This window comes from Pongo pygmaeus, chromosome 9 (assembly GCF_028885625.2).
Source record: "Pongo pygmaeus isolate AG05252 chromosome 9, NHGRI_mPonPyg2-v2.0_pri, whole genome shotgun sequence".
Classification (NCBI taxonomy): Eukaryota; Metazoa; Chordata; class Mammalia; order Primates; family Hominidae; genus Pongo; species Pongo pygmaeus.
Genome location: NC_072382.2, coordinates 14,527,469 through 14,542,806, shown reverse-complemented (window position 1 = coordinate 14,542,806; position 15,338 = coordinate 14,527,469). Strand labels below are relative to the sequence as shown.

At 38.2% G+C, this 15,338-nt stretch overlaps 1 protein-coding gene across 21 annotated transcripts in view; it reads left to right on the top strand.

Moving 5' to 3' along the window:
• LOC129008307 (membrane-spanning 4-domains subfamily A member 8-like) overlaps nucleotides 1-15,338 on the top strand; it is a 111,721-nt gene that overhangs the window by 39,047 nt on the left and 57,336 nt on the right. For 18 of the 21 annotated variants that reach the window (XR_010127551.1, XR_008492509.2, XR_008492520.2 and 15 more), the window contains one exon: nucleotides 1,261-1,380. The exons of the other annotated variants lie outside the window; for them this stretch is intronic. Coding sequence is in view for 1 of the 18 variants with exons in the window: in XM_054440382.2 (XP_054296357.2) it covers nucleotides 1,261-1,380 (120 nt within the window). In the remaining 17 variants the exon portion in view is untranslated. The remainder of the gene's footprint in view (nucleotides 1-1,260; nucleotides 1,381-15,338) is intronic. 21 annotated transcript variants of the gene reach the window in all.

The window sequence follows — 15,338 nt, the reverse complement described above, 5'->3', positions numbered from 1 at the left end:
TCACAGTGGCCAAAACTGGAAATAACCCAAATGTGCATTGGTAAAAATATGGATAGACAAATTATAGCACTCTGATAGAATGGAAAATAACATAGCAATGAAAATGAACAAAACTACTACTAAACATAACAACATTGATGGATTTCATACAAACATAATTTTGAGTGAAAGCAACAAGGCACAAAACAGTACATACTGCATGATTACATTTATATAAAGTTCAAAAATAGACAAAACGAATCAATGGTATTGGAAGTCAGCTAGTGGTTTCTCTTATGGAGGAGGATGGGAATAGAGAATGAAAAGAGATATAAGTGATTTCTGGGTTGCTGAATATGTTTAGTGTCTTCATATGGGTGGTGGCTACATGAATGCTTACACTTTGTAATAATTCTCTAAGCTGCATACTTTAGAATGCATGTTATGCATCAATGTTTATTTTTAAAACGATTTCAATGTAATTTACCACATTAAAGGATAAGAAAATATTTGATCATCTTAAAAGATGTCAAAAAATAATTCAACAAAATCTGTAATCATTCATGGTAAAAAGCTATTAGGAATATCTAGGAATGTCCTTTTGATGACAAAAATATTTATTAAAAATTTACAGCAAATATCATACTTGATAATGCAACTTTAGAAGCATTCCTATTAAAACGAGGCACAAGACAAGAATAAACACTTTCATTGTTACTACTCAGTATAGAAATTTGACATCCTGGTTAATGAAATAAGACCAAAAAAAGTCAGAAATATAAATATTGGAAAGGAAGAGCCAAAACTCACTATTTTAAGAAGGTAGGCATGGCTTCTCCTGGGGCCTTGGAAAAGACCTGTGCGTTTGAGAAGCTCAGAGACAAGTGCCTTTAGCTTCATTGTGATCTGCCCCTGCAGAGAACATTGGGTTTATTCATGATGTCAGTATTTATTGCATTCTCTTCACATTTACTGTTACTAGTTTTTCTCTCCCATTAGAATGTAGCACTTTCTTTTTTGCCTCAACACAGGGCCCATAAGAATTTTATATTTAATGAGGAAATGAAATATCTGCATGCAGTATCAGAAAACCATGTGTATTATTGGAATCCTGACACATTTGGAGGTTGGGAACCCTTAGAGTGAACTTTGATTCAGAAAAAATTCAGAAGTTATAACAAATCCTCAGCTTTAACATGTTTATCAGTAATGCAAACTAATAACTTCATGTCAGCTTGTTTGTTCCACATATAACTAGTTGACATTTTGTATCTATTCCAGTTGATGTATGCCATATGGATGAATTTAAACAGTTTTGGCTGTGCAATAATTGGTTTACTTCTAATTGCATGTGAAATTATACTCTTTTTAACGAAAGATGAAAATATTCAGTGGCCACATGTAAGTACAAGGTTTTACAATATTTTTTTCACAGAAACTTACACTTTAAATTTGTTTGTAAATGAGCAGAGCCTATTTTGGTGTTGGACAAATGCAGAGGTGATCAAAATTAACAATTCACATTTGGCATGACAAGTAAGGATCCAAACCACTGAATAGACCTTTAAAACTGGGACCAAAACAAACCTCAAGAAATCAAATGGTGTTACATAAAATAAAATAACTAAAATGTAGATTATTGAGATTCAGATGAAGGATGATGGTAAAGATATAAAAACCTTAAATAAATATAGATATCTCTTCAAAATAAGGATATATTGGAAGTTGGCATGCTCACTGACACAATGTACTACATACATTCTAGTTATCTGTCTCCCCAATCCTTATTTGCAGTGCCCAGAACTTAATAGATGTCTAATAAGTGTTTGTTGAGTGAATGTAAATACTTTTTATTTTACTATCCTCTCTGAAAGTATTCCCAGCAAAATACTCCTGAAAATCAGTAATCAGAAATTCTCTGTACGCAATAGGCAGGTTAAGTCCCAAGTCCCCTGAATATGCTGTAAATTCACCTTTTTTTCACATGGCACTAACCATTTGATTTGAAGGTAAATATTATGGATATGAAAATTGAAATGGAAAAAAAAAGATGAACATATGGTCATTGGCTAAATGTGCATGGGATTCCTGGTCGCTTAAAGTTAGAAACCTATATATATCGGAACGGGGGAGACGATACACTAATACTTCAGGATGTCAAAGACCTGATAGAATTAGGACAAAGAAAGGAAGTCCCACTTTTTTCAAATTTTAAAAATGACAGGATAGTTAGGACAGATATCTGCAGTTCAGAATTTTTACACTCATAAGCATTATTGGCATTTTGGTCATTTTAGGACTACCCTTAATATTTTATGACACCATGTGTACTGCATGCCTTATGCAGAAGGAAGGTCTTAAGAATTCTGAGGCCTATCAAGTGTTCATATCTCTATTTCAAATCCTGCTTCTGCTTTATTGATGTGACAGCTCAGTACATATCTGGAAGTTTTGTTTTTATAGGCTATAGGAGTAAATAAGAATACTTTAAATACTTGATTGAGTAACTAGCTGGTAGGTCTTAGAGGATATCACTCATATGCACAAACACAAAAGATATAGAGCAAGGCCTAAGACATCACAGTATATTCAAAGGTCAGCCTGCCCTACTCCCTGGAAGTTTATTTTGTCACACATCATGGGCAGAACCCTATCAAGCAAATTTAATGACAAGGAGGTTGAAGTATGATGGCTTTCCATACCTAAAGCTACTATAGAGGTCAAATAAGAACTAAAGCCCTATAGGGGAAGATAGAGTATGAAAAAAACCTCTATATGAGTTTTTTTTTTTATTTCAGTTCCTAAAAGTTTTTCTTCAACACCATTACTGAAATATGCCATACTAGAACTCATGCTCTACAATCTCAGTTGCTAGCATTGTCGTTTGTACATAACAGATTCACTCCCAAATGCAAGAAGTCTGAGGATTAGTAAATATGCTGTTCTGGCTGAGGGGTCAGACACAGCAAGCTCTGAGGCCTTTCCTTATGGCAGACCAATTTGGAAATTACAGGATATCAGTTCCTTTCCTCCCAGGAGGCTCTTGGCATCTGTGAAAATTTGCCTATATTATTGCCAACAAGAATCTTTGTTTACCAAAAGCTACCAGGATGAGCAGCCTTTCTCAGGCATTCCACAACCATTCTTCTAAAGAAACCACTCAAGTGTTCAGGAAAGAATCAGAAAATATCTGCCCCAAGTAACTTTCTAAATCTTTCAAGACAGAGAAATGGCTAGCAGCTTCTCTTGCTAACAACAGGTTCAATTTCTCTTCTTTCTCCACAGGCACACAGCCACATTTATTTTATAATAAATTTATTTGTATAATTATTGATCAAAGATAAGTATATAATTAATTATAAATTACTTTTTAATATTCTATTTCATTTCACATAGGATTTGAAAGAGCTTAAGGAATACCTGTAGTAATATAATTAAAATATATCTAAAATGAGTAAATACTTTAAAAATGTTTATTAGCATAAATTGTTATAAGTATATAGTATAGTGATATATGTGAGGAGACTTCAAAAAGTTTGTGGAAAATGGAGTTAAAAGATTAAAAATATGAACTTTATTTCTCAACATAAGATCCACCAAGGTCAAGACACTTTTGTAAGCAATACCAGCCATTTAGTCCATCTCTAAAGGACTGAGGGTCCTGGTATTTTAACCATGTCGGTAAAGCATTTTTTTTTACATTATTAACTGAAGAGAAATGGGTGCCCTTCAAAGATTTTTTAAGATTAGAAAACAAAATAAATCCAAGGGAGCCAAATCAGGACTGCGAGGTGGATGCCTAATGATTCCCCATCCAAGTTCTCACAAAATTGCCCTTGTTTGCCAAGAGGAATGAGCAGAAGCATTGTTGTGGTGGAGAAGGGCTCTCTGGTGAAACCTTCCCAAGCATTTTTCTGCTAAAACTTTAGCTAACTTTCTCAAAACACTCTTATAATAAGCAGGTGTTACTGTTCCTTGGCCCTCCAGAAAGTCAACAAGCAAAATGCCTTGAGCATACCAAAGAACTGTTGCCATAATATTTGGTTTTGACTGATTCCAACTTGCTATGACTGGACCACTTCCACCTCTTGGTAACCATTACTTTGACTGTGCATTGTCTTCAGGATCATACTGGAAAAGCCATGTTTCACCCCCTATTAAAATTATTCCAAGAAATGCTTCAGGATCTTGATTCCTCTTGTTTAAAATTTTTATTGAAAGTTCTTCTCTTGTCTGCAGCTAATCTAGGCACAACAGTTTGGGGACCTATCAAGCGGAAAGTTTGCTCAACTTTAATTTTTCAGCCAGAATTGTGTAAGCAGAACAAACTGAGATATCTATGGTTCTGGCTATTGTTCCAACTGTTAATCATGGGTCCTCTTCAATTAGGGCATGAACAAGATGTTAATTGATGTGGATGGTCTGCGACTGCACGTTTCATCTTCAACATCGTCTCATCACTTCTTAAAACAAGTTATCTATTTTTTGTTTGTTTTTCAAAATGATAGACTGGAGTCTTTGTTAGCACACTGCACCCACTTGATAAGAGCAATATAGTGTGTAGATTCATGCTATGAACTTTTATCCGAGAAGGAGCACAGGAACTCAACAGAAAAACTGAAACAAACTTTGAATACCTTGAAAGGAGTGGCAGACAGCAACTTGCACTATGAGTCCGTTGGAAAACTGTGAGTCTTGAGAGCATGAAAGGGAGACAGACTTTCTCCATGATACAAATTCCCACTTGGGAGCTGGGCAATCCAGGCCATGAGGGAGTCACTTAACCCCACCAGGAGCTGGAGCTAATTTGGTGAGAAGTGAGGAGTATATGAGAAGGAATGGCATCAGGATGTGCTTTGCATGAACTCCCAGATGTCAGTGAGGACAGAAAGAAGGCATTCCTGATCCTAACTCACAGGGAATCTTTCAGAAACCTGCCAGCTAACTCAGGCAGTGGTCATAGGTTGAGAGAAGCTACAAACTGAGATGTGTGATCTCATCTCAAGTAAGAATGAGACGTAATCTCAATAATCTCAAGGCCAGAACCAAGAGGCAAGAAGAAAGCATGCTCTTGCTACAGGTCCAAAACTGGGCACCCCTGTTTTGTAGATCATATTGGGACGGATGTGGCCTGAAAGCCACATCCTTCTGTTTCTGTCTTGGTTGGGAAGTTTTGCATTCTGAGCATGAACTGTCTGGAACTCAGCTGGCTGTTTCAGCTTTCTGCCAGCAGAAGTTTGTGTATATGAGACCAACTGTGCCAAAGGCATGGGAGCTGGGTGGGTCTTACTGCCACCTGCTACCCCTTTTCCCCATACAGACACTTTTGTGCAGCGAAAGTGGTTATACCCCTCCCTGCAACATTGTCCCAGTGGCCAGGGAGCTGCCCTCTGACCCCCATCAGGGCCACCATTTGTACCCACACTTGGGGAGCTAGAGCACTGACTTGCCTGATCCAACCCTCACCCGGCTTTGCCCTTCCACTTGCTTTGGTAGCAGAACATGGACAGGAATTTTTGAAAGTTCCATGGGCTCACCCATTGCCTAGGATATCTGAGTATTTACCCTGGGTAATACAGACCAAGCATAAATTCCACAGCTGCCACTGCAGCTGGCTCTCTACTGCATGCACCACATCCTGGCCAGAGGTCAACTGGCCTAGCCCATTACAATATCTGATGGCACAATAACAGCACTCAAGAAGAAGAAGGCTTTCTCATGATCTCAGCTAACACTATTGACTGCACCACCACAGTTACTCAGGAGGCCTTGAGCCCATTCATATGCCCAACACATTACTAAAAATCTAACAGTGGAGAAAGCCACAATGCCAAGGATATTTATAACCAAGGAAATCTTACAGAGTGTAAGCCACTCCCGTGCCACCATCATTAGAGCTGGTACTTGCACCTGCCACTGGGAAACCATAGGATGGGTCAGCCTGGTCCAGCTCCACTCAACATCACCTCTGGAGCTAAGAGTGGAGTCTAGGCTACTGCACATCTCACAGACCAGTCCATAGCCTGAAGCATCAGAGAGCTTCTCCAGATGGCTGACTAGAGATTTTCAGTGACAAATTCTCGGAAGGAAAAACCAAAATTACACTTGGATGATCACAGCGCAAATGGAATATTAAGGGGAGAGTGCTGGAGCTTTTTGGAGAGTCCACTGGAAAAATCTATGATACACAAAAAAAGAAAGGAACAAGAAGCTGGTAGAACTTAAACCCCAAGAGACAACAGTATTCTGTGGAAAGTGAATGGAATGCTTTCAGCCTCTGTAGCCCTTGTGGCAGCCTGCTGGTATCCAAACTCAAGGAGAGCTTATTTGGACTTGTAAGCCCAAGTATTGGATTGGCCTGTGATTTGGGGACTTCTCAAGGGCATTACACTGGGCTACCAGCTTGTGCAGGTTCCTTCCTTTCCCCCTAGACCTGAGCTATAGAAGCAAGTGCCATACTGGATGTGCAATCATTATGGGACATTGTTCTGCTATGGGACTTTCAACCCTTGTGTCTTCACATCACCAGATCACTTGCCGACATTTCCCATCATCAGCCTGGATTGCGGCAGACCCACAAGATGATGGCTAGAGCCAGAGGAGCATCAGGATTCACAGTAGTCTTGCTCTCCAAGATTGCCACTCCTGGGGGAAGGAGGAGTGTACCACATCAAGGGAGCACTCTGGGAAACAAAAGAAACTAGAATGTGGGCTTTTCTGTGTCCCAGATCTTCCCACTGTGGGCAGGAAGCACCTGCACCTCCTTCAACAAAGGCACGGGTGCAGTCTTGGGCTTAGTAGGGGAAGACTGGTTCTGCCCTAGCAGTTGAATAGCCCTGGTGCTTATAAAGGGACTTTTCATACCTCTCACCATTTTGCATAAAGAGACTTTTTATCTCTCTCACCCACCACTGAAGACACCACCAGAGCTTCTCCCATGGGAGCTTGGCAAGAGTGCACCTGTAGGCGGCCTTTATGGAACATTCTGAGGTGATAGCATCACCATAGGAGGTGTGCCCTCTGGGTTCAGGATTGCATGAGGAGTGGAGTCCCACTCCCTCTATACAAGAAACATCAGCATTTCTGCAGATGGACGAGGTCCCTGTCTGATCTGAATATCCAGAGCACTAGGACAAGGGTGTGACAGGGAGTTTGATCACTTTCCTCCTGGCCTGGTAGTGGAAATGAAGTGGCTCTTTCCGTCCCCCAACTGCAAAGGCATCAGTGAATTTCACCAGGAGCTCCCCCAGCCACCTCATCAGGGATAGGGCTTTTGCTCACCAATGGGGTATTGAATATACCCACCTGCTTCAGCCACAGCCAATTCTTACCCACAGGTGCCTCCTACTGGCCTGAAGGCTAAACTGCTGAACCCAGTTTAAAAAAAAAAAAAAATGGAATGCACACCACTGGGGAACAAGATAAGTTTCCTGAGAACTCTGCCATTCTGACCCCAAAGGAGACAATAAGCCTGCTCATACACCCAGTACATCACTACTATGAGCAACATCTGAGAAAGCTATAATATAAAGATTCTCTATAACCAAGGAACTTATACAGTGTCTTTGCCACTGAAAGCACCACCCAGAGCTGAAGCTAGGTCATCATAAACTATACATTATTGTCACATCCTCAAGGTATAAAAGGAAAACTTAGTCCAGTCAAAAAATAAATTCAAAAATAATGAAAAGAAATAGTCTCTCCAGATGAGAAGAAGCCAGAAAAATAATTCTGGCAACATGGAAAAGCAGAATCTTGCAACACCCTGAAAGGATCATATTAACTCTTCAGCAGTGGATCCAAACCAAAATGAAATATTTGAAATACCAGGTAAAGAATTCAAAATATTGATTGTAAATTTGCTCAATGAGATCCAAGAAAAATTTTAAATCTAACAAAAAGAAATCAAAAATAAATTCAGGATATGAATGTAAAATTTTCTAAAGAGATAAATACTTTTTTAAATAAAACAGAGAACACCTACAAATGAAAGACTAATTTAGGGAATTACAAAATGCAGTGGAAAGTATTAACAATGAACTGTACCAAGCAGAAAAAAAGCATTTCAGAGCTTGAAGACATGGCTTTTGAATTAATTCAATCATATAAAAATAAAGAAATAAACAAAGTTTCCAAAAAATATGGGATTATGCAAAAGTTCCAAACCTAAGAATCATAGATATTCCTGGCCAGGCTCAGTGGCTCACATCTGTAATCCCAGAACTTTGGGAGGCCAAGGCATGCAGATTGCTTGAGCTCAGGACTTTGAGGCCAGCTTGGGCAACATGGCAAAACCTAGTCTCTACAAAATATACAAAAATTAGCAAGGCATGGTGGCGTGTGCCTATAAACCCAGCTACTTGGGAGGCTGAGGCACAAGAATCACTTAAACCCAGGAAGTGGAGGTTGCAGTGAGCCAAGATCATGCCACTGCACTCCAGCCTGGGTGACAGGGTGAGACTCTGTCTCAAAAGAAAGAAAGAAGAAAAAAGAGAATCATAGATATTACTCACAGATATTCCTGAGAAAGAAGAAGAAAAAGCAAAAAGTTTGGAAACCTATTTTTGAGAGAATGATTAAGGAAAACTTCCCTAGTCTTGCCAGAGACTTAGACATCCAGATTCAAGAATCTCAAGAACTTCTGGAAGATGCATTGCAGAAAGGACATTAGGAAGGCATACAGTCATCAAGCTACCTAAAGGCAACATGAAGAAAGAATTCTAAGAATAGTGAGACAAAACCATCAAATAACTTAAAAAGAAAAATCTATCAGACTAACAGCAGATTTTTCAGTAGAAACCTGACAATCCAGAAGGGATTGGGGTCCTAGCTTTACTCTTCTTAAACAAAATAACTGTCATCCAAGAACTTTGTATCTTGCAAAACTGGTTCATAAATGAAGTCCTTCCCAGATAAGCAAACACTAAGGGAATTTGCCACCATTAGATCAGTCTTGCAAAAAATACTCAAAAGAGTTCTAAACATCAAAATGAAATATCCATATGCACCAGTATAAAAACACTTAAAAGTATAAAACTCACAGGGATTATAAAACAGTAGCACAATGGAAAATAAAAGCAACTAGGTAACAATCAACATGATGACTGGAACAGTACCTTACATATCAATATCAACTTTGAATGTAAATGATATAAATGCCCCACTTGAAAGATATCAATGGTAGAATGGATTTTGAAAACACAATCCAAATATCTACTGCCTTCAAGAGACTAGTAAAGAGTCTTATAGACCCAACGACATAAAAATACTAAATATATATGCACCTAATATCAGAGTTACCAGATTCATAAAACTGCTAGATCTAAGAAAAGGGAAGACACCAATATAATAATAGTGGGGGACTTCAACAGTCCACTGACAGCACTAAGCAGATCATCAAGGCAGAAAGTCAACAAAGAAACACTGGACCTAACAGACATTTACAGAACATTCTACCAAAAAAAAATTGCATAATATACATTCTTCTCATCGGCACATGGAATATTTTCCAAGATACATCACATGATAGGCCACAAAAAAGCTTCAATGCTTTTTAAAAGATTGAAATTATATTACATATCTTCTCAGACCACAGCAAAATAAAACCAGAAATCAATTCCAAGATGACTCTCAAAATCATACAAATACATGGAAATTAAACAACCTGCACCTGAATGAGCTTTGGATCAATGATGAAATAAAAATGGAAATTTAAAGATTTTTTGAAATTATTGATAACAATGGCACAAGTTATCAAAATCTCTGGGATATCACAAAAGTAGTGCTAAGTGGGAAGTTTGGGCCAGGCACAGTGGCTCACACCTGCAATCCCAGCATTTCGGGAGGCCAAGGCAGGTGAATCATTTGAGGTCAGGAGTTCAAGACCAGCCTGGCCAACATGGTGAAACCCCATCTCTACTAAAAATACGAAAGTTAGCTGGGCGTGGTGGTGGGCATCTGTAGTCCCAGCTACTCAGGAGGCTGAGGCAGAAGAATCGCTTGAATCGGGGAGGCGGAGGTTGCAGTGAGCCGAGGTCGCGCCACTGCACTCCAGGCTGGGTAACAGAGCTAGACTCCATCTCTAAAAAAAAAAAAAAAAAAAAAAAAAAAGATGAAAGTTTGTAGTCCTAAATGTCTACATCAAAAAGACAGAAAGATCACAAATTGAGAGCCTAGAAACATGCCTGAAGGAACTAGAAAAATAAGAGCAAACCAAAACCAAAGCTAGAAGAAAAGAAATCACTAAGATCAGAGCAGAATAATGAAATTGAAACTAAAAAAAAAATACAAAGGATCAATGAAATGAAAAGCTGATTCTTTGAAAAGATAAACAAAATTGACAGACAAATATCTAGATTAACCAAGAAAAGAAGGCCGGGCGCAGTGGCTCACGCCTGTAATTCCAGCACTTTGGGAGGCCGACACGGGCGGATCACAAGGTCAAGAGATCAAGACCAGCCTGGCTAACATGGTGAAACCCCGTCTCTACTAAAAATACAAAAAAAAAAAAAAAATTAGCCAGGCGTGGTGGCGGGCGCCTGTAGTCCCAGCTACTCAAAAGGCTGAGGCAGGAGAATGGCGTGAACCCGGGAGGCGGAGCTTGCAGTAAGCCAAGATCGCACCACTGCACTCCAGCCTGGGGGACAGAGCAAGACTCCGCCTCAAAAAAAAAAAAAAAAAAGAAGAGAGAGGATTCAAATAAGCCCAATCAGAAATGAAAATAGAGACATCACAAGTGATTAGACGGAAATACAGAAGATCATCCAAGACTGCTATGAACATTTCTATGCACACAAACTAGAAACTCTAGAGGAAATTGACAATTTCTGGAAAACATGCAATCTCCAAGCTTGAATCAAGAAGAAATAGAAATCCTGAACAAACCAATAATAAGTACTGAGATTGAATCGGTAATTTTAAAAAAATCTCCCAACAAGAACATAAAAAGAGCCCAGGGCAAGACAGATTCACAGCCAAATTCTACCAGACCTTCAAATAACTGACATACTTAAAATATTCCAAAAAACCAAGAAAAAGGGAATTCTCTCTTACTCATTCTACAAAGCCAGTAGCACCCTGATACCAAAGCCAGGAAAGGACACAACAAAAAAAGGAAAACTACAGACCTAAATCCCTGATAAAATTAAATGTAAAAATCCTCAGCAAAATACTAGCAAACTGAATCCAACAGCACATCAAAAAATTAATTCACCAAGATCAGGTGGATTTCATCCCAGGGACACAATGATAGTTTAACATATGCAAGTCAATAAATGTATTCACCTCATAAAAGGAACTTAAAACAAAAACTATATGATAGACTCAAAGGGTACAGAAAAAGCTTTTGATAAAAGTCAGCATCTCTTCATGATAAAAAACCCTTAACAAACTAGGCATAGAAGAAACATACCTCAAAATAATAAAAGAGGTTGGGCGCAGTGGCTCAAGCCTGTAATCCCAGCATTTTGGGAGGCTGAGGCAGGCAGATCACTTGAGGTCAAGAGTTAGAGACTAGCATGGCCAACATGGTGAAACCCCCTCCACCAAACTTGGCTAATTTTTATCTTTACTAAAAATAAAAAATTAGCCAGGTTTGGTGATGCACACCTGTACTCCCAGCTACTCGGGAGTTGAGCTCCCAGCTACTCGGGAGGCTGAGGCAGGAGAATCGCTTGAAGCCAGGAGGCAGAGGCTGCAGTGAGCTGAGAGCACGCCACTGCACTCCAGCCTGGGCGAAGGGAGAGAAACCTTGTCTCAAAAAAAAAATTAAATAATGATAAAAGCTATATGTGACAAACCCACAGCCAACATCATACTGAATGGGAAAAAATTAAAAGCATTCCCCTTCATAACTGGAGCAAGACAAGGATGCCCACTTTTACTACTCCTATTCAACATAGTACTCAAAGTCCTGGCCAGAGCAATCAGGCAAAAGAAAAATAAAAAAATAAGGCGCATCCAAATTGAAAAAGAGGAAGTCAAATTATTTATCTTTGCTAGTAATATGACCTTATGCCTTAAAAACCCTAAAGACTCCTCCAAAAGACTTCCAGATTTGATAAATGAATTCAGTAAAGTCTCAGGTTACAAAATCAACATACACAAATCAGTAGCACTGCTATATACTAATAACAACTAAGCTGAGAATCAAATCAGGAACTCAATCCCATTTACAATAACTACAGAAAAAAACACCTAAAAATATACTTAACCAAGGAGGTGAAGGATCTCTACAAGGAGAATTACAAAACACTGGTAAAAAGAAATCACAGACGACACAAATGGAAAAACATCCCATGCTCGTGGATTCAAAGAACCAATATTGTGAAAATGACCAGACTGTTCAAAGAAGTCTACAGACTGAATGAAATTCCTATCAAGAAACCACCGTCATTTTTCACAGAATTTACCCCAGTAACAATGACCATTATTGAAAAGTCAAAAACCCATAGCTGTTGGTGAGGATGTGGTTAAATGGAAATGCTTATGCACTATTGATGGGAAGTAAATTAGAACAACCTCTATGGAAAACAGTATGGCGATTTCTCAAAGAACTACAAGTAAGTCTACCATTCAATCCAACAATCCCACTACTGGGTATCTATCCAAAGGAATAGAAGTCATATCAAAAAGATACCTGTACTCATATGTTTATCACAGCACAATTCACAATTGCAAAGATACTGTGATAGTTAATACTGAATGTCAACTTCTTTTGGATTGAAGGATGCAAAGTATTGCACCTCAGTGTGTCTGTGAGGGTGTTGCCAAAGGAGATTAACATTTGAGTCAGTGGGCTGGGCACCATTTAATCAGCTGCCAATGCAGCTCGGATATAAAACAGGCAGAAAAACGTGAAAAGGCCAGAGACTGGCTTAGCCTCCCAACCTACATCTTTCTCCCATGCTGGATGCTTCTTGCCCTCGAACATCAGACTCCAAGTTCTTCATTTTTGGGACTCGAACTGGCTTCCTTGCTCCTCAGATTGCAGACAGACTATTGTGGGACCTTGTGACCATGCGAGTTAATACTACTTAATAAACTCTCATATATATATGTATATTTTATATATATATATAATGTATATTATATATAATATATATATTATGTATATTATATATATATTATATATATATTATATATATAACCCTATTAGTTCTGTGCCTCTAGAGAACCCTGACTAATACAGATATGGAATGTACCTAAGTGCCCATCAACTGATGAGTGGATAAAGAAAATATGGGAGATACGTATATATACACCATGGAATATATATTCACCAGCAATAAAAGAGAACAGAAAGCCAAATATACATGTTCCCACTTATAAATGTGGCTAAGTTATGGGTACTCAAGGCCATATAGAGGGTTATAATGGACAGTGGAGACTCAGAAGGGGGAGGGTGGAAGGGGAGTGAGGGATGAAAAATTACCTATTGGATACAATGTACACTATTCAAGTGATAGGTATACTAAAAGCCCAAACATCACCCCTATGTAATTCAGTCACATAAACAAAAACCATTTGTACCCCTAAATCTATTGAAATTTTAAAATTTGATTTAATTTAAATATAAAAGTGATGCTTTTAAAATCTTTAAAAAAAAATTCCATTTGTAAACTGCCTATTTCTCTGGAGCATTCCCTTCATAAACTTTTTGGTTTTCTTGTGTTTTGTTTTGTTTTGTTTGTTTTGTTTTGCTTTTGAGACAGGGTCTTGCTCTGATGCCCAGGCTGAAGCACAGTGGCGTGATCATGGCTCACTGTAGCCTGGACCTCCTGGCCTCAATTGATCCTCCCACATCAGCCTTCTTAGTAGCTGGGACTTATAGGTGCACACCACCAGGTCTAGCTAATTTTTTTTTTAGAGGTGCCGTTTCATCATATTGCCCAGGCTGGTTTCAAATTCCTGGGCTCGAGTGATCTGCCCACCTCAGCCTCCCAAAGTGCTGGGATTACAGGTGTGAGCTACCACACCTGGCCCCTCATAAACTTTTTGTAAAGCATCAATAGTTTATGAATTCATTAGTCTTCCACCCAGGCTTTGACATCAATTTTATGTTTGTTCTTTCTTCAATTTTAGCAGAATTCATGTTTCTCTGGTAGGGGCTCTTTTCAAACTGACTTCTTATCCTTCTAAGTGCCTCAAACTAAATCCTGTTAAAACATGTTACAACAACTTGGTGTGAGTTTATTTTGGTGCAAAAAATTTTTGAAATCCGTGCATAGTTTTTCCATAGTATGCATTTCCCATAAACTTTTTGAAGACCCCTTGTATTAGATTGAACCATTTGAAATTGCTGATATCAGACCATTTTTAATCTACAAAATTGTCAGTATTGTATGATCCAATCCAATGTATTAGACTATTCCAATATATGCAATTTGGAATGTGATCCTTGTGAAATCAAGAGGAAAATAATAACGTAGATATATAGGTTTTAGAATACTGTGAATTACCAATATTGACACAGTTTTTGTACTAAGTTTCCTGATAGGCAAAGTGAAAATGAAATTCAATCATCATGTGAATAAATGATCTATTAGGCAGAAATGCTTCAGTTCATTATGAATAAAATGATTCCTGTAATAGTACTTTACAATCATTTATTCGTGTATAGTTCAGTATAATAGACATTGTGTCATGAGGTAGACCAGCGAAAATAAACTCCTTGAAGGCTATGATTTTGTCTGCTTCAGATACTGCTGCATCCCCAGCATCTTAGACAGGACTTGGCACAAAAGAGGCACTAATTTTATGTGTGAACATTCCTATAGCAAAGTCTAGAGTAGCTTCCAAAAAGCTATTTCTTATTAAAAAAAAAAAAAAAAAAAAAAACTTCTAAGGAAATACTAGGAAAACTGTAGAGTCAAGAAATTGTGGACTAACAATGTTGCTTCCTAATGGCCTGTTTTGATCAAGAGATAAAACCTTGAGAGATGGGGAGTTCATGAGATTACATACTTCAAACTATTTCATAAATAAATCATGGACCCATGATAAGAACTGAGTATCAGACCATTTTCAGGTGTATATTATTCTGGAATTATTACAACATGAAGATATTTGTAATGACATTAGGGTTGTTAAAATTAAGCAAGCAGATAGTAAATAAGAAGATTTATGTTCTCTAATAGAATTTGAAAAGTAAGGTTTTCAATAGATGAGCTCTCATTCATTCTGACAGAGTTATTATTATAACTGGGACTTTTCTTAATCCATTCCAGCACATAAATCAGGTTTCCCATATTTTATGCCATAAATCATGTTTTTAAATATATTAACTGGAATATTTTGGTGAAAAGTATGTCACTCAAACCAGCCTTAAAGAATTACTTAATAATACTCTTGGAAAAAAA